At 43.6% G+C, this 27,994-nt stretch overlaps 2 protein-coding genes across 4 annotated transcripts in view; both read left to right on the top strand.

Annotated features, from left to right (window-relative positions):
* Positions 1-2,477, top strand: part of camkvl (CaM kinase-like vesicle-associated, like) — a 34,639-nt gene extending 32,162 nt beyond the window's left edge. The window contains exon 11 of the mRNA XM_042707518.1: positions 191-2,477. Within this exon, the coding sequence (XP_042563452.1) occupies positions 191-1,612 (1,422 nt within the window). The 3' untranslated portion in view covers positions 1,613-2,477. The remainder of the gene's footprint in view (positions 1-190) is intronic.
* A 1,443-nt stretch (positions 2,478-3,920) lies between these two features.
* uba1 (ubiquitin-like modifier activating enzyme 1) lies at positions 3,921-27,348 on the top strand. Of its 3 annotated transcripts, none has more exons than XM_012816715.2 (26): positions 3,921-4,181; positions 10,037-10,153; positions 10,382-10,440; positions 11,378-11,546; positions 12,021-12,155; positions 12,445-12,551; positions 12,913-13,003; positions 13,604-13,736; positions 14,080-14,177; positions 14,371-14,517; positions 14,978-15,154; positions 15,394-15,501; positions 17,185-17,265; positions 17,605-17,757; positions 18,393-18,558; positions 18,787-18,983; positions 19,211-19,275; positions 20,488-20,683; positions 21,127-21,201; positions 21,514-21,703; positions 22,075-22,172; positions 22,426-22,518; positions 23,636-23,827; positions 25,173-25,274; positions 25,521-25,621; positions 25,785-27,348. In XM_012816715.2, the coding sequence occupies exons 2-26, from the start codon at positions 10,037-10,039 to the stop codon at positions 25,918-25,920; spliced, it is 3,186 nt and encodes a 1,061-aa protein (XP_012672169.2). In that variant the 5' UTR covers positions 3,921-4,181; the 3' UTR covers positions 25,921-27,348. The 3 variants fall into 3 exon arrangements, with proteins under 3 accessions (XP_012672169.2, XP_031421812.1, XP_012672170.2); XM_031565952.2 differs by lacking the exon at positions 3,921-4,181 and adding an exon at positions 6,504-6,780 and having other exon boundaries at positions 22,084-22,172; XM_012816716.3 differs by lacking the exon at positions 3,921-4,181 and adding an exon at positions 6,504-6,780.
* The last annotated feature ends 646 nt before the right edge of the window (positions 27,349-27,994 follow it).

The raw sequence follows: 27,994 nt of genomic DNA, 5'->3' as shown, positions 1-27,994 counted from the left end.
TCTCTTGGGTAAGCACTTTGCTTTTGAAAATATGCATTAAATTGCCTTGTAAGGTCAAATTTTACGGTGTCAGTTGATGACAACACTCTTCTGAAAAGATCAGTAACAGACTTTCCTCTATGTCTCTGCCCATTCACTTCACTGTCTGTCTACACCTTTGTCTCTCTGCATGGACGTTTGTAATTTTCAGAAAGCGATCCGTGTGACCACGTTTATGCAGCGGCTGCGTAACTCTGAATTGATGGCCGCTGACGCAACGACAGATGACCAGACCGACGGGGTGTTGGACAGCAGCCCGGAGGGCGAGAGCCCCCAGACAGATCTGGAGAGCGTCCCTACTGTGAGCGTTACGGTGGAGAACAGGCCTGCGGATGATCCAGAGGAGGAGGACAAAACTGGAAACGAAGGGGAGGAAAACCCAGACGGGCAGACTCGGAGAATAGGGTTGATACCAGTTACACCTTCAGTTGGTATTTCACCCTCAGCCACAGCAGAGCCAGTCAACCCGGAAACCCCTTCCAAAACAACACCAAGTGAGGAGCTAGACAAAGAGTCCGGGAAAGGAGTAGGTGAGGGCACTTGTAAGACAGCTGCAAGTTTAGGACAAGACGGAGTACCTGCAGAGGTGAACAAGACACCTGCCACACCTGAACCCACCAAGATCCCAGAATCCACTGGGGCAAAGGTTTCACTCCAGCAAGAGGTTCCATTGTCGAGTAACAAAGAGAAGAAACCGGCATCCTCTCCTGAGACCCCGAACCGTCGCAAAATGGCAGCCAATCTCACCATGGACCATGGTCCCGAGCCAGGCGTCAAGACAACAGCAACAGCAACAGCCAACAACAAAGAACAGGCACCACGAAAGGAAGAAAAGGCAGATAAAGCGAAAAAGCAAGAGATGTCCCCAGGTAGCTGGTGCCAAACTCAGGTTCCAGAGGCGGTGGCAGAGAAATCAGTAGTGGCAGGGCCACTGGCAGAAGTGGGACCCAAGACTAGAGATCAGGGGGTAGGTAGATCTGATGATGCCTTGGTGCAGGGAACACAGGTTCAGAGCTCCTACAAAGGTATGGGTACATCCAGTTTGGGACGGCACAAGCCAGTGTATAGTCAGGAGCTTGGGATTGGAGCTTCAGGTTATGCGAGTCCATATTGCTCCCCTTACTCTGTGGGTAGAGGGGGTGTGTACCACACTTTGGATCACCGTGGCGGTGCGGGGGCTGACTGGCAGATGGACAGTGTGATTGAGCAGATCGAAAAGCAAATGGCTGCTGTTTTGGAGAAGATTGAGGGAGACATGCCCTCCCTCCTGGAGCAGATCAGCGACTGCCCTGAGACCCTCTCCAGGGCAAAGAGTGCCCAGTCTTCCCCCTCTGTGCACGCCCGTTCGTACCACCACTCGACCCCGCCGCCCCTCCCCACCACCCCACGCCCGCCTCTGCCCAACCTGCCGCACCTGACCATTCCCCCGCCCTCATACCCACCTCCTGCCCCACCCGCTCATGGCCAGGCACACACACAGCCAGTCACAGAGCAGGATGACAAAGATGGACAGAGAGGGACCATGAGGTCTGGCCAGTCACCACATGGAGGGTCATCCGGGAGGGGCTTATGAGGCAGTTCATCATTTTAATCACATGTTGAAACACACTGTTCATGACCCATTTATTGTGATATTAAGCTGTTATAACTGAAGGGAGTTTTACAGTAGATCACTGCTTCTGAGGATTCACAGACATAGCATTCCATTTGAACTCTTTTTCAGTGAGTTTTTGCTGCCCATCTAAGTTGTAACATGTACTATAGGTCCAAAGAATCAGCGATGTTGGCAGATGAAATCAGTTTTTCAGGAAGGATTAAGTACACATTTAGTTTTTCAGACTGAAAGTTCATGATGTAGATAGGCTACTCTGCACATCAATCAACCCTGACTAGGGCACGTCAGTCTCAGGGACACAGATCGAGTTTGTTGTCAGTGTGATGAATATTTTCGGAGCATTATGTTGTTACCTCCGCCAAGGAGGTTATCTTCTCGCTTTGGTTTGTTTGTTTGTCTGTCAGCAGGATAACGCAAAAACGATTTTCATGAAACTTGGTGGAGGGGTGGAGCATGGGCCAAGAAAGGACCCAATACATTTAGGAACAGACCCCGCTTCAAGCTGTGGAACCTTTTTTTTTTTTTCTTCACTTTCTTTAACATTAACATTAACATCTTGATCTTTGCGTAGGTCAGCACTCTCCGACTGTTCTTCTAGTTATTTATTTGCTGTTGTAATTCCTCCGCCAGATTTTAAACAAAAAGTGTTGACTGTGCCAGGCACTTCCTTGGTCTTTGATTTTTTTTGTGTGTTTAAACTTAAATTGAAGGGATGTCCATATTCAATGCATTGCATCTGTCATATTACAGTATTACAGTTTAAGTTGCTGTATATTTGAGATATATATGCTGTCACCATACATTATTGCCTAAGAAATGAAAACATGAACTCTGTGTACACAAGAATAGTAATCTGAGTAAATACTATACTTGTATATATTTTGTGAATAATTAACCCATGTTTCATACATATATGTCTACTGACATAATTTATCTTGTATATCTTATTATAACTGTGTTGCATGTCCCCAATACAAATGTGCAAGGATTAAAACTGCCATGCCCACCTGGTAAAAGAATATTCATTCCTGTGTATTATCTTTCTGTACAGTCAGAGGCTACTCTTTGCTGTGTTGTCTTTCATTTTGATCCACTCACCTACAAATTCTGCTACTATTTAATATTTTGTTTATTTCTTCATTCTAAATTAATTTAACACATTGAAAATATGTATTGTAATGTGTTCAATATCACCCATTGGTGAAAACTTTACCCCAGTCTATGTGGCCGTTTCATAAAGCACTTGTTTTGAGCGTGTTTCCTTTCATTATCTTGACATATATAAGCTTTCTGCACTGTCTGGTAGACTTTAAATAAAATTTGAATTCCTATAGCTGATATTGGACTTATTTGGTGTGTTATTGGATATCACTAGAGACATCAGTCAAACTTTTATTTTCATCCATTCCAAAACATTTTTTGATTCTTCATCAAAGTGGGTCATCTTAAAAAAAAAAGCTTGTGAACATATGTTACAATGCATTGCTATCACACCAGACCTGATCAAAACAATGCAATCACACTGCTGAGTATTTTCACTCTGAAATCAAAGTAATATTAGCACTATTTTGTAACTTCTGTTAGACTTAGCCATTGCTCTGTAATTTCGTTCTGGCTTCTTCTCAATCTCCCGTGTTCCCCCTAAATGATCATGCATAGTTGCTGCAAGTGTGCTCACTTGAAGTAATTAAGCCTATGTCTGCTTTGTGTTAACCAGTAAGGACACTTCTAAAGAGATAGGCAGCCCTGTCTGACTGTTTTTGTTCCACGGCGTAATGAAGCATCCTTTCCCTCAATACATTTCAGTTGACTAACTCAGCTTTCTATGACAAATATCAACCAGATCTAACATGGAAGAATATTACAATTAAATATTTGGTTAATTTAATTTCTTAGCAGACATCAAAGTATAAATTGGGTCTATAATAAACAATGCTACAGCCTGAAATATACGTTTAGTATAGCGTAACCAAACGTTAACCAAAATGTCTACATATTGCCTACAATTCCCAAATGGCACAAGGTACATACAAACTCTGGACTAGCTCACTGGAAATCATGCGGGGGTGCTTCCAGGATTTGAAACAAAATTTTGATCGACAGGTTTGTAAATGAGGGTCAGACTCTATTGGTAACCCCAAATACATTTAAAATATCGTCTGGTTTGTCCTAATCTTGCAGTTTGTTGTATTTTCTCCTAAAACAATAAAATCTTATCTTGCAGTCTTCCCACATTTCAAAAGTGTTCAGTCGTTCTCTACTCAAAACTCTGCACATGTTGCTGCTGCTATCTCCAAGCGGAGAGAGAATTTGCTGAAGAAGTAACGTTACTGTTAACGGTGCGGGATAGCCGGTCAGGCAACCGTCCAGTTCTTCCCTTCTGAGTGGAAAGTCACTGAGCTCCCGCCACTTTCACAGATAAAGTTAATCACAAGATTAAATAAGTCAGTGTTTTTGGTTTTGTTTCTGCCGACGAGGTTAATTTGTTTTCATTATCGAAGAAAAGGCCCGAGTAATATCGGATGTGGTGAGTTATGCATACTTATGCCAAGCTAGCTGATGCTAGCCGATGTGTATCCGAATCGAGTCGACACGGACATGATGTTTTTACTGTTCTCTCTAAATAAAATTCGCAGTAGTTGGGTTAGCCAATAAGCGATGCTATGCTTTGATTAACCAAACCCCAACTGACTGGTTTAGGGTAACGGGAAGACAACGGACCATGTGTTCACAAGACCAGACAGTAACTTACGCAGATAACGTTAAAGCTTAAGTCGGTGTAACGTAAATGTTAACGACAACGGTCCAGTGTTTAGCCTGTCAGATTGGTAGCTAGCTGCAGAATAGTGTGTTAAAGAATTGGAAGACGGTAGTTTTTGTACCTACCGTTAGCCTGCTAAGCAATACGTCTTTCACCAACCTTTAATAAACGTAAGCTAGCTACCTAACTAGCTGGTAGTGTTTTCACCTAACTCATGATGGCAGGGAGAGTTGATGCCGGGAGTCTATCAGGCTAGCTACACGAACGCCACAGTTTTGTAGCATGCTAGTTGCATAGCTACCCTTTTCGCATTTGCCTCACAGCTTGGTCAATTAACCTCTGCTAGCTGACCATCTTGTCAAGCATGCCTCATCAGTTAGAGATGAGGCGGTGATTAGTTAGCTAGCTGATGATTTAAGTTGGTGACCAGGTTACATTGTCAAATTTCGTAACTTTTGTTTAGTTACAGCTTTGTAGCTAGAGTTAGCGACATTCATCCTGTTAGCTACCAATGTCAGTTCTTTCTTCAGAACGCAAATTGGCTGGCGGGGCTATTTTCAGTGTCTGCTAGCAGACATCGTATAGTTGCTAGCAGGCTTGCTGACTAGTTAGCCTGTCGTTATTGTGGTGGAGACAAGCCCGCTCATTGGAGATGGCCACTCACTGGTCAGTGTCTGAGTGGTTCACTTAAGAAAGTGCAGGTAGCTGGACAGTTCACAGAGTACACATATTGTCTGTGGTTGATGCACACAAAGGCCTTTGTAAATGTTGTTTTTGTACTGGAACCTGGTTATTTGAGTGAGTAAGGAAGCTCGAACCCTCAACCCGGCCTCCCTGCTTCTGCACCCTAGAATGAAAGGCCCACTTGGGCCTTTGTCATTACCCAGCACCCCCTCCCCCAACCATCTTGGCTTCATTGCAAGACCTCATTGCAAGTAAGCTGACCTCTGATGTTGACTCACTTGTGGCCCAATTAATTTAGCTACTCATTTCATATTAACAGCCCCCCCCCCCCCAGCATAGTTGGCTCAAGTGGGTTTAGGGTGTGACAATAAATACAGTAATGTGAAGTTTAATTTTGAGGTTATTTTGCCTTTTGATAAAGTTTTGCTTTACTTTATGTTAACAGCACTTGGAGTAAAACAGTGTTGGTCCCAGGGCATGACATGGTATGCCATTCTTCTCCATCACTCTTGAGCATAATTGTCGGGCTTACCAGACCCAGGCAACTCAGTACTCAAGTAGTTGGGTAATTTATTATCAACCTCCAACCCAGAATTTGATAAAGTAGGTAGATATAAACAAATGATATGTCCCCATCTACTGGAAGCATATTTTGATGAGCTGACCTTAAATTATTGGCCTACTAGTTATTTCAAACCAGATGTTATTGGTTTGAAACGTTTGCCCCAGCATGACGTTCAGCAATGCATGGAATTGTGCAACGTGCATTCTTCAGTTATTGGCGTTGCATGGATGATGTTCAATTGAGGAAACATCCTCTTGGATACGGAGATTACAGCTTGGCTTCAATAATGCTGTAATTGTTCGATTTTAGACTTAAATACGTGACCTGTATTTGTTACTTTTTTGTGCGTTAATTGTGTAGGGCTTGTCTTTACCCAGTCCATATCTCAGTCCTAAACCCAGACTGTTCCCCATTGTAGTTCTAGCAATTGTTTAAAAAAATGTATTGGTTGATGTCCCACATTTTACAATGTGTACCTTCCTAAGGGATGAATGTAAAAACGATTTCATTCTGTGATTGAGTATCCTGAGGATTATACAGTTTTCATATGCATGCGTCCTTACAAAAAAGTGTGTACGCATAGTGTCGGGTATTACTCGGATTTTGCGTGTGGATAATTGCAACAATCAGTTAATGAAAGTGTGTGTCTTTAGGAAAAGTTCCGTAGCAAGATGAGCAATGAATAACAAAGATCCCGGCTAACACGCTCATGTTACAACTACCCTATGGGAGGCGGGTGTTTCCTGGATGTTATGTTCAAAAGCCAATGAGCGAGGTCGGTTGTTGCAAGTATACTGTGGACAACCCTTTCCTGTTGAATATTTCAGCATCGTCCCCGCCTCCTGTGCTTTAGCTGCCATTTTGGTTTTGTTCCGTCTGCTATAGCCAGCAAACCCTGAAACGCGAATTAGACAGGACATAGGGCTGTTGATACCGTGACTCAACAGTATAGCTTCAAGACTTTGGCACAGCATCGGTCCATAGGCGGTGGTCTTTGTGGTTTAGAGCTTCAGTTTTCAAAATCGTTAGAAAAACAGTCCTTGTTGTTATCGACGAAGTTTGATACACACGAGGAGCGGTTTGCTGACACTGAGGGTGGACAGAGAAGGATTATTGGTAAGAGAAACCATTGAACTGCCGAAGCTGTGTAGCCCATTGATTGCTAGCCAGCTAGCTAAATACAAAACAGGTTTACCTATCCAAAATACAATGTAGATTCATCAGCTCACTTATTGAAATAGATGATGGTTGAAAGGCCGTTGTTAAAAGCAACCCATCACTTTTCTGTGACTAGTTAAGACCTCAAGACTGCTGTGTAGCAAGCTAACCTCAAAGCTAGCTTGCTAACCGTAGCTCGACAGGCCTCATTTACGGGCTAGATGAATGCTTAAAGCGTTTAAGAGTAGCTAACTACACCACACTCAGAAGTCATTCGCATAGTAGATGTGTGAGTTGTTCGCTTAATAAATCGTCGTAGCTATGTAGTTTCGTAGTTTTATAGCGGATAAGAGAAGCGACTCGCTGTGTATGAATGGGCCTGTGCAATGGCAGTTTATGTTTTATGTTTCCCTTAAAGCATGTTAGCCATCAAAGACAATTAGCTTAACATCCTTACTTTACCGAACTGTCAATGAAATGCTTGATAGTACGGTAAGCAACCAAAGAGCCTCACCGTATGTTGGTGACGACTAATTTATGATGGGTGTTTCTTGTATGCTATACCTGGGATATGAAGTGTCATCCTTTGATACAATGGACACGGATGCAGTCAGGAAAAAAATCGTTTTACCCCGTTTAGGTCGTTTGTGGAATGGTCAGTGAAACTGTGTAAACCCGTGTTCACTGAAATCAATGCAGTGCCTTAAACAAATTGGTTGCAGATATTTTTTTTAGGTCGTATGTTCAGAATTCGATTCTTCCCTATGGAGAGCCAGTAGACATTCTAGAATGTGCGGCCTGTGTCCATTGACATGGTAGTTATGTCCTGGTGGAAGTAAACCGCTATGACCAAATTCAGTGTAAAGTCACTGTTAATGGGCGTTTGTGGTCTACAATGACCACTGTACAGTCTTAAAATTATGTTGCTTATCTAGTTGGACTTTGGAGTTCGTATCACTGATGAGCGGCGTAAAATAATTATGTTCTGTTCGCATTGACGGAAGGAAAATGTTTTGGGAAAAAGCCAGACAATTTGTTATTATACAGTTTAGTTGTTGTCTTCATATTTTGTGTAATCGACTGTTCCATCGAGAGAACACGGAGAAGTGTCGCACCTCACTCGCTGCAGTTTGGTTTTAATGAATCAGCGTTTTTGTTCTACGACAATGGGCGAGCCCATCCTCGTAAACCACGCGGTCATTTCAATAAACAATACCTGTCCGTGTGCTGTCTGTGGATGCTGACGAAGGTTACCGATTTTTTTTAAATTGTCTATTTAAAAAAAAAAAAAAATACTGGACGGTGGCTGCAATGCACGGACCGATGTAATTGTTTTGGTCAAGTGCTTTCATTTTCGTTTCAGGATACGTAAATGGTGTGATCTAAAGGAAACAACTGCACCATAAAGTGTGACCTTGATTTCCAGCAATTAACCTATACGCCTTATATACCTTGCAAACGTGTGCTGATGCGTCTCAGTTCAAGTAGGGCTGTTTATCACTTTTTCTTAAGAGTGTGGATCTTTATATTTGTAAACAATTATAGGAATTGTCCAGTGAAGAATCAAGTCTTTTTGGTGATCTTTCATACCTGAATGACGTATACCTGGTCACCACAAGTTAATGTGACACAAATTAGGAAAATGAATGTGGTTGAGGGCAGGGAAGAATTGTAATTTCTTGATATTAGACCAGTCAAACTTGCTTAGACTTGAAAAGCAGGGACCTTATTTAGATTCCGAATCACTGGTATTCATGCTTTGAGAATGAAATGCATGTGCGCTTTCTACATAAGCGTGCTACATGCGGAAAACGGTATGAGGAAGAAGCTATATTTTCACCTGAATGCTCCTGAGCTAGGTGTTGGACTGGAATTTCCCCTTAAAAAAAAAATACACATCTTTCAGATGAAGCCATCTTAACTCTGTTACACCCTCTTCTCTAGGCATAACTCCCACCGGGTGTACAATGCATCAAAACATACATATGCATCTAGAAATACAGCTCATTTGAAATTCAGCACATTAGTATTTTGTTATGATCAATACTCTCACAGAATTGCGCGTGCCCTTCCCAGCCCTCTATTTATGCTGAGGGCCGACTAAAACTGCACCTTCAGCTGCTGTGGCACCTGCAGTGTTCGAACAGAACAGCAGGAACCTTCCAGCAAATGCACTGGCTCCTTTCACAAGGCACATGAGCAGGCCTCATTGACAGCCTTAAAATGAAGATTAAGGGCTCAGTTTAACCGTATTACTCATGAAAATGAGATTGAGGAGCCGGGTAATCCTAGTCGTTTTTTGTTAGTTGTCCAGAGAGGTGCTCATCATGGCTCACTGTCAATGATTGGCTATATATCTAATGTTTTGACCGGAAATAGCTGTTGAGGTAGCACAGTGAGCCCAGAGCCAGTGTCATACAAAAGTTAATTTAGCCCCTGGGGTGGGGGGTTCTCTTTGCCTGTTGTTCTGTTCGCATGTCAGCCTTGTCTCGGTTAATCTTCTTCCCTGGTCCTGGGTGATGAGGTTGGCTACGCTTTAAAAAAAAAGCTGTCCACTTTAAAAGAGAGCTGCAGGGGGCACACAGTCTGTGGATTTGGCAAAGCAGTGAGTTTGATAAGTGGCCAAACACTGCAGTGCCATTTAGGCTTGCATGCAGCAGAGGAAGTTACACATTGTTCAGTAAAACATGGAGTGGTTAATTGGATAAAACTGAGATGCAGAGATCACTGTTCTAGCAGTGGCAGGACTGTTTGTGGGCGACCTAATATTGAAACAAAGTGAGCCACTTGAACCTGTTCTTTATGTCATTACATCGTCTAAACTATCACATTCTATTAGTTGCTGGGTTAATGGTTTTGATCCTGCTGTGTTCATATTCTTGTTCATTTGCTCACAGTATAATGGACCGTTTGATAAGCAACCTCCTAAAACTAAACCATCTGGTATAGTTGGTGTTACAGTGAGTTACGGGTGTTACGGCTAGTTGCTATGCTGAGGCACCTGCTGTGAAGTACGGCCTGGCAGAATTTAACAGTTAAAGCTTAGTCCAGCTGGCACCAGTTGGATTTCACTGCTGCTTCTGATAGAGCTGTAGTTGCCTTTAGAACCCTTTTAAAGAACCCTTCAGAACCCTTTTCACTCCATTGTGTATGTCCAGCAGTCTTTTGTATTCGTTAGCTGGAAAGTTGTGTGAAACACTACCTGTTTTTGCAGATGTCCAGCTCGCCGCTGTCCAAGAAGCGTCGCTTGTCAGGATCAGAGACGAAGACGGGATCCCATTGCTCCTCCTCAAACTCTGTCAGAACTGAACTGCCCTACACACCCTCTAACGTAAGGAGCTGTTCTTTAAGCCAACATATTCTATATGTGTGTGTGCCCTACCCATATATACCATTGCTAAAATATATACTCAAAACAGTTTAGCAGTGTGAAACCTCACAAACGTGTGGTGAAAGTGTGTTTTTGAATATGTAGGTTATTCTGTCCATTGAGTTATGTTGTGGTTCATTGCCCGAGTTGAGTCGTGTACGTGGTGCTCACTGTCTTTGATTTCCCCAGGGCATGGCTAAGAATGGCAGTGATGCTGAGATTGATGAAGGCCTGTACTCTCGACAGCTGTAAGTTCTCATTTTATTCCTGTGATAACGCAGCGTGCTTGTTTCCTTGGAGCACCGATGCTCTCCTCGGCTCTCTGGTCTGCTTATTGACGAGATCAGTCTGGGTACTTTATGCAGACATTGAAACTGCTCAGAGGATCGCTAGTGAAGTGATTGAATTAATTTTTATTCTAGAGATTGATTAGAGTTGCTAAATGTTAGGCTCTGGCTGACATTCTTTTTTTATGCTTAAAGATTTTTGATGTCCTCCATATTTCAATAAGATATGTTCAGATTTGTTATCAATGTTTAAAACAGCTAATAATGTATTTTTGAGGGAGCGCTTTCAAAAATGTACATCTTAGAAATGTTTTCTCTGTGTCTGTCTGAAGAAATTGCCCAGTGGCTCATAGCAGACAAGATCAATTGATTTTTCATCTCTGAAGCATCCAAGCTGAACATTCACAATAACGTGATGAAATATAGATCTGTCATATGATGCAACAATTGGAGAAATATTGCAAGAACAAAATTTCCCCCTCTTCTGATATTAAAGTCTTTTCACCTCTGGTCTACGGCCAAATTAATGTTAGTGCTTTACTCTGCCTGCCAGGCACAAGTTGACATGCACTGTAATGCCAATAACAAGCACATATCATTGAAGTAACAAACATTGTGAATGCTCTTGTGAGATGAACCCCCCCCCCCTCCCTGTGTGTGTGTGTGTGTGTGTTCGTGTGTAGTAGATTGTCCCTGCCTAGACGGCATGCTTTGGTTGAGCGGATTGGTGTGTCTCAGTCTCTTTCTTTCTGTGTGTGTGTGTTTGATTGACACCCTCCCCCCTGCTTTATTTGTGATTGAGTGTGTGTGCCTGAAAGAGAGAAGCAGATAATACCTGCCTTGTCTACATGCTTTGGATGTTTTGTGTGTTTGTGACACTCCTCTGTCTGCCTCTCAGGTATGTGCTCGGCCATGAGGCCATGAAGCGCATGCAGACCTCCAACGTCCTCATCTCAGGACTGCGTGGCCTCGGCGTCGAGATCGCCAAGAATGTCATCCTGGCTGGAGTCAAGAGTGTCACCCTGCACGACCAGGGCATCGCCGAGTGGCGGGACCTTTCCTCACAGGTCAGGGGTCAAAGGGCAACAACTACTTGTTTTCTCGATCTTGTGTTGCACCAAGATATGTTCCTGCGACTGTTAAGGTTATGAGACGCCTTCAGGAAGACTCTGTTGTAAGATGTAGAAATGATTAGATAAGAGGCCTCCTTAAAGCAAAGATGTAGAGTAAAGCGGGAGGACCCAGAAGCAAGGTGTTGTATCTGCAGGGTAAATTTAATGGCCTAATGACTCCAGGAAATGTTATATGAGGTCTGTCAGTGTACAGCATCAATGACTTGATTTAGGACCACGTCTGCATTTGACCTACTTTTCCCACTAGGTATATGCATGACTACGGTACACACTCTCTCCGCAGTGTTGTCCTATTAAACCCAGATATAATGAGCCCCCTAGAGAGCTGTGCACCGGTGTTGGAAATGAACTGTGCTGTGGTGCTGGTTCAAGCCTTTGACATGTATGTTCTCTCTTGTATGACTGCAGTTCTATCTGCGCGAGGCAGACCTGGGGAAGAACCGCGCTGACGTCAGCCAGACCCGGCTGGCCGAGCTCAACAGCTATGTGCCTGTGGTCTCTTACACCGGAACACTCACCAACGATTATCTCAACCAGTTTCAGGTACAACATATAACTAATGCTTACTTACCAGCATCATGGATCAAACTCAAATATTACGTTCTAAAACCAAAAAAAATGCCATTTTGAGTAACATTAGAAAATAAGATATTAAACTGCTCATATGGAAAAGTGCAGTGTCCATCTTGACATCTGTGTTTTTTGCAAACAAAAGAAACAAGGCCTTGTCTTTTATGTCTTTGGAATGATGTTTGCCCTTCTGTGCAGCTTCCGTGTTTTAACTTTGTTCTCAGTAAAGATTGATCTTTGATGGCTGTTTTTTTGGGTGCAGGCGGTTGTGCTGACCAACTCCAGTCTGGAGGAGCAGCAGCGTGTTGGGGAGTACTGCCACAGCAAGAACATCAAGCTGATAATCGCAGACACGCGCGGACTGTTTGGGTAAGAGGCCTGGCCGCTTCACTACATTCTCAGTCCATTAAGCAGCTAGGCCACAACATGGCACTCGGGCCTGGGACTAAAAGCTAGGCATGTTTTGACCTCCACTCCATCAGTTGTGTAACCTCATTCAAGTTTAATGACCAACTAAAAATTTTAAATCGTTTTGTTTAGTTCTCCCCCCCTCACCCCTATCTCGACCTTTTGGCGAGGATTCACAACTCGAGCATTAAAGCATTTCCTTTGTTTTGGCTGGCCGCACCTGCATTCATGAATATTTGAACATTGTAGGCTGGTAACAGTTTGTAGTTCCTCCCTGTAGAAGTCCAGGTTGTGATGCTGTTCTCTCTCTCTCGTCTTACAGGCAGCTGTTCTGTGATTTTGGGGAGGATATGGTGGTGTTTGACCCCAATGGCGAGGAGCCCCTCAGCGCCATGATCTCCATGATCACTAAGGTCTGCAACTCGACCACTCAAGCCTTAAGCGAAATTTATGCTACTCCGATTTCACGGAGTCGGACACAGGGAACGCCTCTCCGATTTTAACCGCTCTCTCCGAGCCACCTCGGAGAGGCTGTCGTGCGCCTCCTAATTTTTCTAACTATCCCGTACGGGAGCCTCTCCGAGGTTTGCTCGGAGAGGGCTCGGAGTAGTATAAATTTCGCTTTAGTGTAGAGCAGCACAGGGCAGGATTGATGTATTCCTCTCAGTGTTACTAATGCATTGTCGTTGAGCCGGCGTCATTGCCGGTGTCTCCTACTGCATTTACTTCCTCCCTTTTTCTGAGATTTGAATACTTCACTCATTTATATAGTGAAGAAATTAAGGTTGTCAATAGGTTTCCTGATGGGATTACATTTTACAAATATAGATTTCTGTAAGGTATGCCGTTTCTGTCAGAAACCAGACAGTGATCTAGGGTCAGAATGTCTGTACTTGGGGACATAATGCAGGAGTTATGTGAACCAAATGTACGGCTAGGCATGGATCCAGTGTAATTGTATGCAGTAATTGTATACATAAAAGTATTTTGAAGAATTATCTCTTGTTTTATAGGACTCAGCTGGCGTGGTGACATGTCTCGATGAGGCTCGTCATGGATTTGAGAGTGGCGACAGTGTTACCTTCACAGAGGTTCAGGGCATGACCGATCTCAACGGTTGCCAGCCAATAGAAATCAAAGCCCTTGGTAAGTCTGAAGCAGGCGTGCTCAGTCTCGCCTGTAAGTACTGTTGGTTTTTTGTTGTTGTTGTTGTTAACCACAAAGGAACAGCAACGCACAACAGATCTTGCACAACAAAGCAGTCATTTGAAAACTGAGCACAGGTGTACTTCTCAGTAACTTCACAAATTCCATACAGCCACATTGGGCCTATCTCTTTTTTCAGGCATACTGAAGACCGTTTAGTTAACATGCTATGATTCTGCATATGTTGTCTGAAAACATCACTGAAGATGCAGTCATTCTGATGTTCACTGCCTGATCTGCATCTCAGAAACCCAGTTGTATTAATAATGCACTTCTCTTCCAGGTCCCTACACATTCAGCATCTGTGACACGACGTCCTTCTCTGACTACGTAAGGGGTGGCATCGTCACCCAGGTCAAGATACCCAAGAAGATTTCCTTTGTGAGTCACAGCCTCTCTCTCTCACTCCAGATCTCATTATTCTGTTCCATTAAAAAAAGCTAGGTTGGTGTCTCCTAATTTCTCTGTAATTTGGAGTGATCAGGCGGCCTCTGAACAAATGATGAGTTCCTGACACAGATCCCTCCATTTAGGTCCCGATAGAGAGTGACTCATCTTTTTCTCTTCTCTGCAGAAATCGCTGTCGTCCTCCTTGACCGAGCCAGAGTTCATACTGACCGACTTCGCCAAGTTTGACCGTCCAGGCCAGCTACACGTGGGTTTCCAGGCTCTGCACGCCTTCGAGAAGAAGAACAGCCGGCCGCCCAAGCCCTGGAACAAGGCAAGTCTCCTGCTGCCTTTAGGTCAAATCATTCTCTGTATAGATGTCTCAAAGGCAGATCTGAAACATATAGAGTGTTTACGATCCTGTCAAGATGGTGAACATTGATGTACAAAATGATTTTGGACTACTTTATCCAGTTCTGTACTTTACTTGGCAGAACATGCATTTGTCCCTCATGTCAGCTCTCTTAAATTAGAGGTGAACTGTCTGAGTTTCTGTATCATTTTCAGTGGTCTGTGGGTCATAAAGAGATATCCCCTGACCTGAGTCTGAAAGAATAGCAAGGGTCTCTAAGTTGTTCAGGTGTCGCATCGAGGCATTACAGCGTTTGTTTAAAACTAGGTCACTGTTTGGTCTTAGTAAACTTACAAACACAGTTTGAAACAATGTGGCTTCAAGAACACTTGCTACTATGACTCAAGCTTAAACTGTAAACCTGGTAACTGTGTGTGCGCAGGCGGACGCAGAAGAGCTGGTGGCACTGGCCGGAGAGGTGAATAGCAGCCAGACTGGCTCTGCCAAGCAGGAGCAGCTTGACGAGGCGCTCATAAAAAAGCTGGCCTCTGTGTCTGCTGGCGACCTGGCCCCCGTCAACGCTTTCATCGGTGGGCTGGCTGCCCAAGAGGTCATGAAGGTGAGGGCGAACTTCTCTCCTCTGCTACACATTTCTGTGAAGTGTTGAGAGGTTGTGTGTGAGGGAAAGACACAGTCAGTGTGTGTGTGTGTGTGAGAAATACCAGTCATTTTTACCCTCCTAATTGATAGAAATAAGTATCATTCAGATATCTAATGTTTCCATGTTGTTCTGTTGAGCGTTGGCTGGTTGAGGACTGGAGGTGTCTTTACATGCTTTGTGCTCTGCGTCTCCTGTAGGCCTGCACAGGGAAGTTCATGCCCATCATGCAGTGGCTGTATTTTGATGCGCTGGAGTGCCTGCCTGAAACTGAAGAACTCATGCCCACAGAGGAGGAGGCTGCACCTGTAAGTCGTTCTCTCAAGCTTTTTTTTTTTTTTTTCTTTCTTCCCAAATGGCTATTGGTACAGATTCCGTGGTGATGGGCACTGTTGCTTCAGATCCATGTCAATAGTTCTCCAGCCCCTGGTGTTCAAGTGTATTAGTGTACAATGGTTGACCTTGGGTGATTTATGATGTCACAAAGTTACTGACTAAACATACTGACCAAGCTGGGTTAAGGAGGCACGCCGATAGGGGGCCACTGGGTCCTGTGTGGCGCCCCCGGAGGTGTCCGCACCAAGCAGTGCCCTATTGCCCCTGTGATGACTAAGCACTGCATACGAACTCACCATGGCAACTGTTCTTTTGACCTTCTTCACTGACAAACAACATGTTCCCGAATACTATGGAATGGGAATAAACCAAACAGAAAAAAATCTTCAAAAAATGAATCGATGGCAACTGTAAATATACTATTGGCAGGGAAAAGCTATTCTGGTGCCTTTCCCCTCCCCCCTCCATCTGTGCCATTACCATTTTTCTTTCATGTCTAGTTATATTTACAGTATTTAGCAGACACGTTTGTACAAAGTGACTTACAAAACATTAAAGCAAAAACATTCACAGTAAAAACTATCAATTTAATAATAATGATGATGATAAATAAAATATCCTACTAAATACCAAAACTATCATTATATTTATAAAGAGTGACTCAAACAAATTAACTATTTAGACAGATGATGATTAAAAGGGTGTTTTTTAAATGCTTTTTAGATGTACCAAGGCAGTCACCAGTGGCTGTCCTATAGCCAAGAGTAACATGTGCCCTTTTTGGCTGATCACAGGCCCAACGCTGCGTCACATTCTGAATCATTTGCAACAGTCTCACTATACATGCAGGGAGGCAGGTGAAAATTGCATTGCAATAGTCCGAATATTACCGTGTGAACTGACAAGACCTTGAGACAGAAGCTACATGCTCAGAGAAAGTTTGGTGCAGTTTTAGCTGGGGTCAATGAAGATGAACCATGCTGGCTAGTAGTATTTTGTGGGATGGCTGGATTGGCTGGCAATACCAGGAGCTCAGTTTTTGAAAGATTGGGCTGAATATGTCCATCCCTCATCCAAACTGAAATATCACTGAGGCATGCAGAAATTCCACCCGATATTGTGGAGTCATTCGGGGGGGGAGGACAAGTACAGTTGAGTATCATTTGCATAACAGTGATGGGAGAACCCATGGGAACAAATGATTTCACCTAAGGAAGTGATGTAGATAGAAAATAGGAGGGATCCCAGTACCAATCCCTGAGGTGCACCAGTGGAGAGGTGGTGAGACTTTGACGTTTGTCCCTTCCAAGACGCACTGAATAAACATCCACTGAAGTACGATTCAAAACCAACTGTGTGCTTTCCCTGAAATTCCCATTTCAGATAGCATAGAGAAAAGGATGTCATGGTTCACTGTGTCAAAGGCTGCTGATCAGTCTAGTAAAATCAGAACTGATGACTGACTGATGATTCTGAGCAGAATCTTTTGCTACTGTCAACGCTTCAGATAAAAGAGCAGTTTCAGTAGAATGACCACTCTTAAAAACCAGATTACTTAGGGTCGAACAAAGTATTCCTCTGAAGCATGTTGGATAGCTTTTTCTGAATGAAATATACATACAAATAAACTTGCTTTGTCTTTTTTTTTTTTTCAGAGGAATTGTAGGTATGATGGACAGTGTGCTGTATTTGGGACCGCACTTCAGGAGTTGCTCTTCAAGCAACGCTACTTCCTGGTAAGGTGTCATATTTCCATGCTGAATAATGCATGAGTCAAACACACTGGACGGTGTTGCCACTAATGGGTAGTTAATCTGTAGGTGAATCAGGTGGGGGGGGAAAACATTAACTTTGAGTCAGATTTCGTTTCACCTGTGATGTAAACTTAATCATCAGAGGATATGTTTAGGTAGGTTAGAAAGATCTTGCACAGTTAATCCCAATGCATCAAGATGCTTATTTTAATTTTTTTTACAAGAAGCTTAAATTTATTTGTAGTGTTAATTTCAATTTGCCTGTAAATGCTCTAAGAGTTAAGCATCTGTGTTAAGTGGCCGTTTTCTGCCATCACCCAGGTTGGTGCTGGAGCCATCGGCTGTGAGCTCCTGAAGAACTTTGCCATGATGGGCCTGGCTGGCGGTGAGGGAGAGATCATTGTCACAGACATGGACACCATCGAGAAGTCCAACCTCAACAGGCAGTTCCTCTTCAGACCCTGGGATGTCACGGTAAGATTCAGCGACACCCAGTTGGCAGAAGCCGTGTCTGCATTACTTAACCTTTTGTAACCAATTGAGCTTCTGAAACTCCAGATTCAGTCCACGTAGATGCCAAACAGTGTGGTCGGTTTCTTTCCACTATACGTCTATAAGCAGCCTGCCAGTAACTGCATCGGAGATGCTCACGCCCTGCTTCTCCTCAGTAGTATTTCTCACCAGCACTTTCTCTTTACGAGACACTTACTGGCCTTCGCCGGAGAGGGGGTCTATTTTAGTTTTTCTCTCGTCTTTCTTGTGCTTAAGGATCACATTATTTGTGTTACGATATTGCGTCATCTTGTAACAAAAGAAGATGTCTGGAATTCCAGCAAGGCATTTCAGGCAGCTGATATAGTAATTTTTGTGGGAGAGTTACTCTCTCTGGTGTGTACTTTGCAGGCCATTTGCAAAAGCTATATAACGCACTAAATGAAAGGGGGGGAAAACGGCAAAGCATAGGTCCTCTTTTTTAAAGGAAGGTTATTTTTCCTAAAAGACTTGAGTGAGCAGAATCACAGTGTATCTGCCAGTCCACATGAATTTGGAGTTACAACAACCCTATAATTGCCAGTATGTTGACACCACATCGTCTGTTTTCTGAGCAGAAGATGAAGAGTGATACCGCCGCAGCCGCCGTCAAGCACATGAACCCGTCGGTCCGCATCACTGGCCACCAGAACCGGGTCGGACCTGAAACAGAGAGGGTCTACGACGATGACTTCTTTGAGAGCCTCAATGGTGTGGCCAACGCCTTGGACAATGTTGATGCCCGTAAGTAGATGGAGGGGAGGGAATGAGATGAATTTCACCGGTGTAACGCTGATGTCACTGTTTGTAATTGGTGTTTATTCTTAGGCCATATGGTTGTGTTTTTGCTAATGGTATTGAACTCAACTTTTCTTTCCTTTCTGTATTTTTTTTAATTTATTTATTTTATTTTTCCTTGCACTCAGTATCTCTCCTGTGTTTCCATTCCTCATCGTTATCTCTCTCCCTCAGGTATGTACATGGACCGCAGGTGTGTGTACTACCGTAAGCCGCTGCTGGAGTCAGGCACTCTGGGCACCAAAGGGAACGTACAGGTGGTCATCCCCTTCGTCACAGAGTCCTACAGCTCCAGCCAGGACCCGCCAGAGAAGTCCATCCCCATCTGCACACTCAAGAACTTCCCCAACGCCATCGAACACACGCTGCAGGTGACGATTACATGCACAATGTCATACACAGGTTTCCAACAGTGCACTGGAATGATGTAAATGATGGAATGATGAATAATTTTACTTTAAATGCCCATAAAGTTTGTTCCCGAATACTGTGTTGGGTGCCAAGTACGCCTTCTGTAAATTTTGATGCGTATATTTTTTTTTGTCAGCATAAACGTAAGTTTGCCAGTGTATTCATCAGCAATGTCCTCTGTCTTTAGTGGGCCCGTGATGAGTTTGAGGGACTCTTCAAACAGCCAGCAGAGAACGCCATGCAGTATCTGACGTGAGTGATGCTCTTTTAAACCTGATTGGATTACTGAAATGCAAACGACTGTTCTGGCAAAACGCTTCAATTGTACTGTGTCAAAAACATCTGCATATTTTTATACATTCGTTGTGGAAATTCCCCTTAAAGGGAACAGGCGAGGTAGATCCTCTTTAAGTCCAAATCACAAATGTTGTCATCTACTGAATCACGCTTGCTGACAGTAACGGAACACAGAAGCATCTGCATCTGCGCGACTGACTTAACTGAATTGACACTACATCAGAACACTTTCTTCTAAGCAATAGGAACTCAACATGTACCTTGAATACACCCAAAAGTCGAGGTATTCTACACTCTTCTTAGAGTGAAGACATTGATGCTGTTTATAAACACCAAGTATTAGCCTTGGTTTTAAACATTTACAACAACTGCAACAACAACCTAGCCTAAGTATTATACTACAACCATCATACTGATCTTTAACTACATCAACAAGAGAGTGAAACCTTTGTGAGTCAGCGTTTCACTGAATTAGGCCCACAACGCCTCCGGAAGGCTCCACAGTGGTGTCTAATGCCCCAAGCCCACCCCCTTCCATACTCATGATGGGTTTGGACACATGTCAATACCAGGGACAACAACAGATACAAGATTTAACATGCATATTTCAGTGTCTGAACATCAATCTCATTATACTATGGTATGCCACAGGCTAAACGGGTGCTTTCAAATGGAAAGCATCCCCCGCTCGCTCTCTCGCCCTGCCTCTCATCTAAAAGACCACAAACTGTTCAGAGTCGGTTAAGCGAGCTGTCGCTGCGGTGAGGTAACCATAGGGACAGCTCTGTTATCAAACAATGTCTGGATAGCCAGCCCACCGGTAATTGAATCCTTTCTTGAATTGTATCACTCATAAATTATACGTTAGCATGTGTGGCAAAAGAAGGCTCATAATTGTGCATTGTGCCTGTTCTTAGCCTACACAGCCTATGAACCAACTTTTCATTTAAAAGCAAATGGTGCGCTCGCTCTCAGAATACAACACTTTGTCTGGTCTCACAGCAGTCATAACAGTACACTGTGGAACATGAAGTTGCCTTTCAACATCAGCCAGCAATCTCCAATCCCACGCTTTGTCCCAATTGCCAGTACTGTTTTTAGCCTTATTGTCTGTACTGTCTGCAGAGGGAAGTGTATCTTAGCTGTAAGACTTCTCCTTGCCCACAGAGACCCCAAGTTCATGGAGCGTACTCTGAAGTTGCCTGGCGCCCAGCCCCTGGAGGTCCTGGAGGCCGTCTACAAGAGCCTGGTGACTGACTGTCCTCGCAACTGGGAAGAATGCGTCACCTGGGCACGCCACCACTGGCAGTGCCAGTACAGTAACAACATCCGCCAGCTGCTGCACAACTTCCCACCAGACCAGGTAAGAGAGTGGCAGACATGCCAGTGCTGAAAGAACATTTGCATTCTGCATTCTCATTCAGTAGATGCTGATATCCAAAGCACCTTACAGGACTGGTGTTTTAGTGTGTGAGCTCCATGGGTGTTGAACCTTTTAGTTGTGAGCACTATGCCCTACTAGTTCAGCAACAAGCTCTCTTGAAAAGTAAACATCCTTGTTGACGTGTTGGAATGAGATCTATGTTTTATAATATCACCTCTAAGCCTGGCATCATAGTATTACCTGAGTAAAGTAAAAAAAAAAGGTGGTTATTTATTTTTGGCAGCTGGTTTGGTTTTTCTTGGCGATCTCTACCAAACGCCTTGCTGACTAGATACCTGTTTTAGCTGTGCATGCTGTGAGATTCTTCTGTCCATACAATATGTTTCCTGTCACTTAATCTCCCCCCCCCATTCTCCTGACAGCTCACCAGCTCAGGTGCTCCATTCTGGTCTGGTCCAAAGAGGTGTCCTCATCCACTGGAGTTCGACACCAGCAACGTAAGCATTACACATGCACCTTAGATAAGAAGACCTGGATTATATCTCATTACTTTTATTTATATATATATATATACACACACACACACACACACACACACACACACACACACACACACACACACACACACACACACACACACAGAGAGAGAGAGAATAATATAAACTGACCATTTTTTACACATAAATGAAGTAAAACAGTTTTTACTCCAACCACACAGTAAAGGCCATGACAACCACCAATGTGTGTACGTATAGAAGTCATGAACTAATTGCGTAGCTTGGCCTGCCTACTGCTGCTGTCTCTTGCAGGAGCTGCACATGGACTACGTCATGGCTGGAGCCAACCTGTTAGCTATGTCCTACGGCATGCCCGTCTCCAGAGACCGCGCCAACGTGGTCCGGATACTGCAGGAACTCAAAGTGCCCACATTCACGCCCAAGTCCGGGGTCAAAATCCACGTGTCCGACCAGGAGCTCCAGAACTCCAACGCCTCAGTGGGTGAGTGAGAGGCTAAGGAGGGGTTGCTAAAGGCAATGGGGGGCAGAATGGATGACTAATACCGTTTCAATGTCAGGTTTTACTTTGATTTATATTCATGATTTAGAACTAATTTGATTCCTGATTCAGAATTTGTCTGATTTTGATATCTGTATAATCTATATGTGAATAAATCACACATCCACATCATCTATTGAAATAGAAATTATAACTATGTGTGCCACAAACTGCAACTGTAAAACCTCAGTTAAAAAAATTAAAATAAGGAAACAACTGCAGTATAACTCAACAGGTGTTTCTCTTAAGTGAGTAGGTCACTTCCAGAGGCCCACTAACATGTAAATTAAAGCAAAATGTGTTTGTGTGTGTGGGCAACTCAGACGACTGCAGGCTGGAGGAGCTGAAGACACTGCTGCCTGCGGCTGAATCGGCGTCTAAGTTCAAACTCTGTGCCATCGAATTTGAGAAGGTATGTGTGGACCCCCTGCTCTTAGGAGACCCAAGTGTCCTACGTGATGGATTCATTGTTTCTGTAATCAGATTGCAATGTTTACATTTATGCACTTAGCAAACGGTTTTATACAAATTAGCAATACAGGACAGATATATCCGTGTGTGTGTGCTCTCTGGTTATTTAACCTATGGACGTGTTGTTAACATCTTACTCTACCAGTTGAACTACTGAAACACAATTTTCAATATATTCTGTATTCTGTTTTTAGGATGATGACACCAACTTCCACATGGACTTCATCGTAGCAGCGTCCAACTCGAGGGCAGAGAACTATGACATCGCTCCTGCAGACAGACACAAGGTAGGGCACCAGCTGCAGTGCAGATGCAGCCTCAGATGAATTGAAATGGTTACTGTTTTGAAATGATTGCCTCCAAATTGTAGAGATTTATAGCAAAATGCCACCCTTCAGCAAAATGTCAGAGGTGTATTCTTTTTTGGGGGGCTGGGATTGTCAGAGCAAATTTGGGTGCTAAAAATACTGTTCCCATTCTTCCTCCTAAAGCTGCAGTCCAGCATAAAAACTGGGTGAAATAACTAGTGTTCAAGATGAGCCCAGCAGTATTTCAAATGGCTTTTATTAGGGGTGTACATCTCTTCCTTATAAGACAATCCGATACTTCCCTAGATACATCGGCTATCATAAGGTTCAGGGACGGTAGACTTTAATACAGAGCGATTTGGCGTGATACGATGCAATCTGATACAGTTCTTAACATTTTGATGTACACATTCATATTCAATTACAAACTAAATAAGCCAATTCTATAAATTTCATACCTTCACATAGATATTCATTCAAGTTACTTTATGGCACTGAGGGGAAAATTGGGAAACACATGATTTCAAAATGACATGTGTTTATTACTTTTCCAATAGACACAATTACACACCAAAATACTTTCTGCATGAACAAGCATTTTGACATCGTCAATAGAAAGTCTGCCTCACACACCCATGCCCAGGTGCCTCACTTTGGGGGAGAAATAAGGACAAATATTAAACACCTTCAGTGCATTAAATGCCCTCAGTACATTGCAATACATGAACTTTGCAAAGCCCCTGTAACCCTGAAAACAAAATGAATATGCATAAATATCTAACAGCGGCTGTAGATTAGTGTCGCCCTTATTCACCTGCTGAGCTAAAGCCAATCAAAACAGACATGGAAGTGCGTGGTGTTATTGTACTTTGTTAAAAAAAAAAATGCAGTTTTACTTTATATTGCCTCAGTGGTACACAAATGCAGTATGAATGTATCCATTCCATCCATATGAATGCATCACATTATAATGATCCATAATTAATGTATTATGTCAATGAGATTAATTTTGTTGAAGGTGTCTTCTGAACACATTGTGTCTGATTACTAATCTCCCCCCCCCCCCCCCCGTCTCTCATTGTTCCCATGATTACAGAGCAAGCTCATCGCTGGAAAGATCATTCCGGCCATTGCCACGACGACAGCGGCGGTGGTAGGCCTGGTGTGTCTGGAGCTGCTGAAGGTGGTGCAGAAACACAAGAAGTTGGACTCTTTCAAGAACGGCTTCATGAACCTCGCCCTGCCCTTCTTCGCCTATTCCGAGCCCATCGCCGCACCCAAACACAAGGTACACCCCCAGCACCTGTCCTGGCCCTCTTCCTTTTTCCACCTCTTTCTCAGCCTCCGCTCTGATCTCTCTGGTTTGACGTTTGCTTGAGTTAAAAGTACCCCTGAATGATTAATTGTGGTCATAGCGACATCGGGTGTGTTACGAATACTCAGACCTGCAGGTTTATTCTTAGTCTGCATTGTTAGCCATGGCATGTATTTCAAGAGGGGGATTTTATACCTCCAGCATTGAGTGTATGAGCTGCCGGGCCAAATGTAATCGATTTAGATGAGATGAATTTGGCTTGTCAGCAGAACACAGGGTACATAACACCGTAACCTCTAGCTGCCAGGAAGGCACATGATGTCTGCAACAAGATCCACCCTTCATCTGAACATGCGAGTAAGGTCACATGAGATGCTATAGCAAGACCCCTGACCAAAGACAGACAGTCAGCTGTGATTGTTAGCTTTGAGAGCAACACTTCTCCACCCAGTCTTTGAAGCTGTGCCAGAAGCTTATTGGAGGACACTTCCTGATGCTCATGATTCATTCTCAGCATTGTGCATAGTCTTGTCACTTAGCCGGTTAGGTATGTGCTGAGACCAGTGAGACAATCATGGGTTACCCTGCTGCCCCCAAGACCCTACAGTGTCATCCAGACAACAGGCACTATGCAAAAACACATTGCTTTTCCCCCATCATTGCGATTTAATATGCGATTATTTTAATTTTTTATCCCTTTTCCCCCCCAACAAAACGTAATGAATGATTTAAATATGACCAACACAATATTAGATACATTTAGTGTAACATCTTTTTTTTTTCTAAGAACACGTTGTAATCACACACGTTGCGGTTAGAAAATCGCCTTTCATCATATCGCGATTTTATTGCAAATGCAATTAATCGTTCAGCCTTACTTTTCACACCTGCTTAAGAGCCCAGTCGGTGTGTGAGCCAGTTAGCCTGCTTTAAGAGTAGACTGGGGCTTATCTATACCTTATTTTCCTATGTAGTAAAAGTGTGGGTATGCATGCACCTCTGGAAGCTCAGTAGTGCGTATACAATACTAGAAGGACCCTAGAGAGCACAGACCTCTGCCTGCCTTGGCCCACGCTACACCCCTCCACCAAGTGTCATGGGAATTGGCCCGGTCATTTTTGTGTAGTCCTACAAACAGACAAACCAACAAACGGCAACAAAAACATAACCTCCTTGGCAGGGGTTTAATGATAACATGAAGATGCAGCGATGATGGGGATTTATACCTAGTCTTCATAGCATGACTAACATAACTAGAACTCATTATCGTATGACTGACCACAAGAACGATTAACACTTGTGCTTTCCCCCCTGACAGTACTATGAGATTGACTGGACGCTGTGGGACCGCTTTGAGGTTAAAGGCATGCAGCCCAGGGGGGAGGAGATGACCCTCAGAGAGTTCCTTGACTACTTTAAGGTATGCCAGCTTTTTCGAAATGACTGTTTTGCTTTGAATTATTTATCTTAACGATCACTTCCCTTCGCCTCAGGATTGTGGGTGTTTATGAAAGTTTAAGGATTAATGTATTTTAATTTGGTGTGTGTTGATGGTGGTAGAATATGGATCGTTCGCGGTCAGAAGGTAGCATTATATTGTGGTTTGAAGCCTTTGTAAGAGCCACTGGCATTTCTGAGCGTTTCTTGTGCGGTTTCCCACCTACAGAATGAGCACAAGCTGGAGATCACCATGCTGTCCCAGGGCGTCTCCATGCTCTACTCATTCTTCATGCCTGCTGCCAAACTCAAAGAGAGGCTGGACCTTCCGTAAGTATCAGACAGAACCACATCCCACAGCCTAGAAGTCCTCGTCCAACGAGACAGAGCCTGTGTAAAATAAGCCAATTTGAGCCCTCTTTGAAGTCCAAGTCCATCCCCGTCTGACTGCACTGACTTTCTGTCTCTTTCCTCGTGTGTTTTGCTGCTGCAGGATGACTGAGATTGTGACCAAGGTGTCCAAGAAAAAGCTGGGCAAGCACGTCAAGGCGCTGGTGTTCGAGCTCTGCTGCAACGACGAGACAGACGAGGACGTGGAGGTGCCCTACGTCAGATACACCATTCGCTGAGAAGCCCTGACGAAGACGGGACGGGGTGGGGGGGTGGGTTTGCGGGGCGGGGGGTGTCAGTGGAGCTCAGGGGGAATTCACAATACAAAGAGACTAGCCGAAAGACCAATCAGAGAGCATGGATATAGCTGGGAGACCCATCAAATATAACAGGGGGGATGGGAGGGGGTGCCATCAAAGTTCAAGGGTTAGTCTCCCTTTTTTTCCCAGAGAAAAAAAATTACGGTTGTTGTTGTAATGACCGATATCCCCTTCCCTTCCCCTCCCCCAAGAGCACCACTCCCCTCCCCCTTCTACCCATAAAATGGGGTCGGGGTGGGGGGTGGGGGCGCAGAGGTTGTTTTTCTTACTGTGCATCAACTGGTTGACTGGTAAGGGAGTGCAGGGTTTGGGGGATCGGGGAGGGGGAGCATGTCATTTTTTTGAATCCTTGACAGTAGCTGTTGTTTAAACTCTGGTCATATTAATGCAATGCTTTATATGTACGACTCTCCTGGTTGGCTTGTCAGCACTCCTGTTCTGCGAAGTGGCGGTTTCCCTCTGAAAGGCTCCTGTCTTGTTTAAAAATAAATAAATAAATGTTTAAATAATAAAAAAAAAAAACGAAAACAAAAGGTTTCTGTTCTCCCTCACGCCTCTCTCTAAGCGCTCCCCCACCATCTCATCTCCTGATGAAATTCTTCAGGCACCCTCTTTCCTCACATTCTAAACTGAGCCCCTCAAGTGCATAGTAACGTGCAGTTAGCCATCAACTGATGCCAAAAAAAAAAAAAAAACCTGATGCACTGGAAAAGAAAAGATGCAAAATTGAAATGTAAGGATTTATTGATGAAAAATAAATAACTTTTTGCCCATATCCCTGCCTTGATTTTGTCTTATCTGGACCAGATTGGGAAACTCGAAAGTACCCCCGCCCCCGCCCCAACACACACAGCTCCTCTACCCCTCTGGTCAGGTGTAGCCCCCTGCTGCCCCTCCTGAGGGTAGTTCAGAGGTGCAGCGTCCTGGGGGCGGTGCAGAGCGACTCTGTCTGTTCTAACCTGTTCTTCTGCCCTTGACCCTTGACCCAGTCTGAATTTCCCTCTGTGCCTCTGGCTTCACTTGGGCTCAACAGAACGGGAACTTGCACATGACTTGAGTTTTGTGTTTTGTTAGTTTGTTTCTTTCTTCTTTTCTTCCACTTTACGTTCTTCAATTTTGTTATTTTATGTTTGCTTTCTATTTGATTTCTTGTTTTTTGGGGTGGGGGAGGGAGGGGAGTGCGGAGTTATGGCGCACTCACATACACACACACACCTTGTAGAACATAAACTCTGTATTCTTTCTACTTTGTTAAAACTCAAAACAGTACAGTGCAAAAATGAAGGTGGTGACTTTACTCTGTAATGGGCGCACTTAGTGTGATAGTGAATAAAGTTGTTAAAAGAACATAAAGGCTTGGAGTTTTTATTTATTTATTTAGTTATGTGGATTTCATCATTTATTTATTTTTAGGTGTTTCTCGGAACAGTGTGATAAATATACACACAGGAATGTCACGGTTGAGACTTTTTCAGGTAAAATGTTTGATGCAGCCTTTGAGCCACTACTTGTAAAAAGCAGATAATAGCTTGATCCTACCATTTGATTACGAGTACTTCTACCTGCCTAGTATTAAAAAAAGCCTAGTTATTCATCAGGCATAACACAAGATATGACTCCTCAAATCATTTTCCATATGCAGTTCAACCTCTGCCCAACTAAATGGCCTAACCAAACTGTAATGCATCAAAGTCCTTCACAGAAAGATCATATATCTGGATGGATCAGCTCAGCAATTTCCTGTTAAAGTTTAGTTCTACCCTGCAGGTCAATGGGGACTTCTCAATATTATGACTCATAACCTCTCCATCACATTCATTTTGCGAGAAAAAAAAAAAAAACTAACCATATCACTAAAAGAAGTGTTACTGTTTCATAATCTTGTAACACTGGAGACTGGAGCCATCCACATATTGATTCAGGCTGTTACCTAACGTCTCCCTCAGTTTAAAAGTGAGATATGTGCATGTAAAGGAAGACTGACTGCCCATTT

This window comes from Clupea harengus, chromosome 4 (genome assembly GCF_900700415.2).
Source record: "Clupea harengus chromosome 4, Ch_v2.0.2, whole genome shotgun sequence".
Classification (NCBI taxonomy): Eukaryota; Metazoa; Chordata; class Actinopteri; order Clupeiformes; family Clupeidae; genus Clupea; species Clupea harengus.
This window is presented reverse-complemented; position numbering and strand designations above follow the sequence as displayed.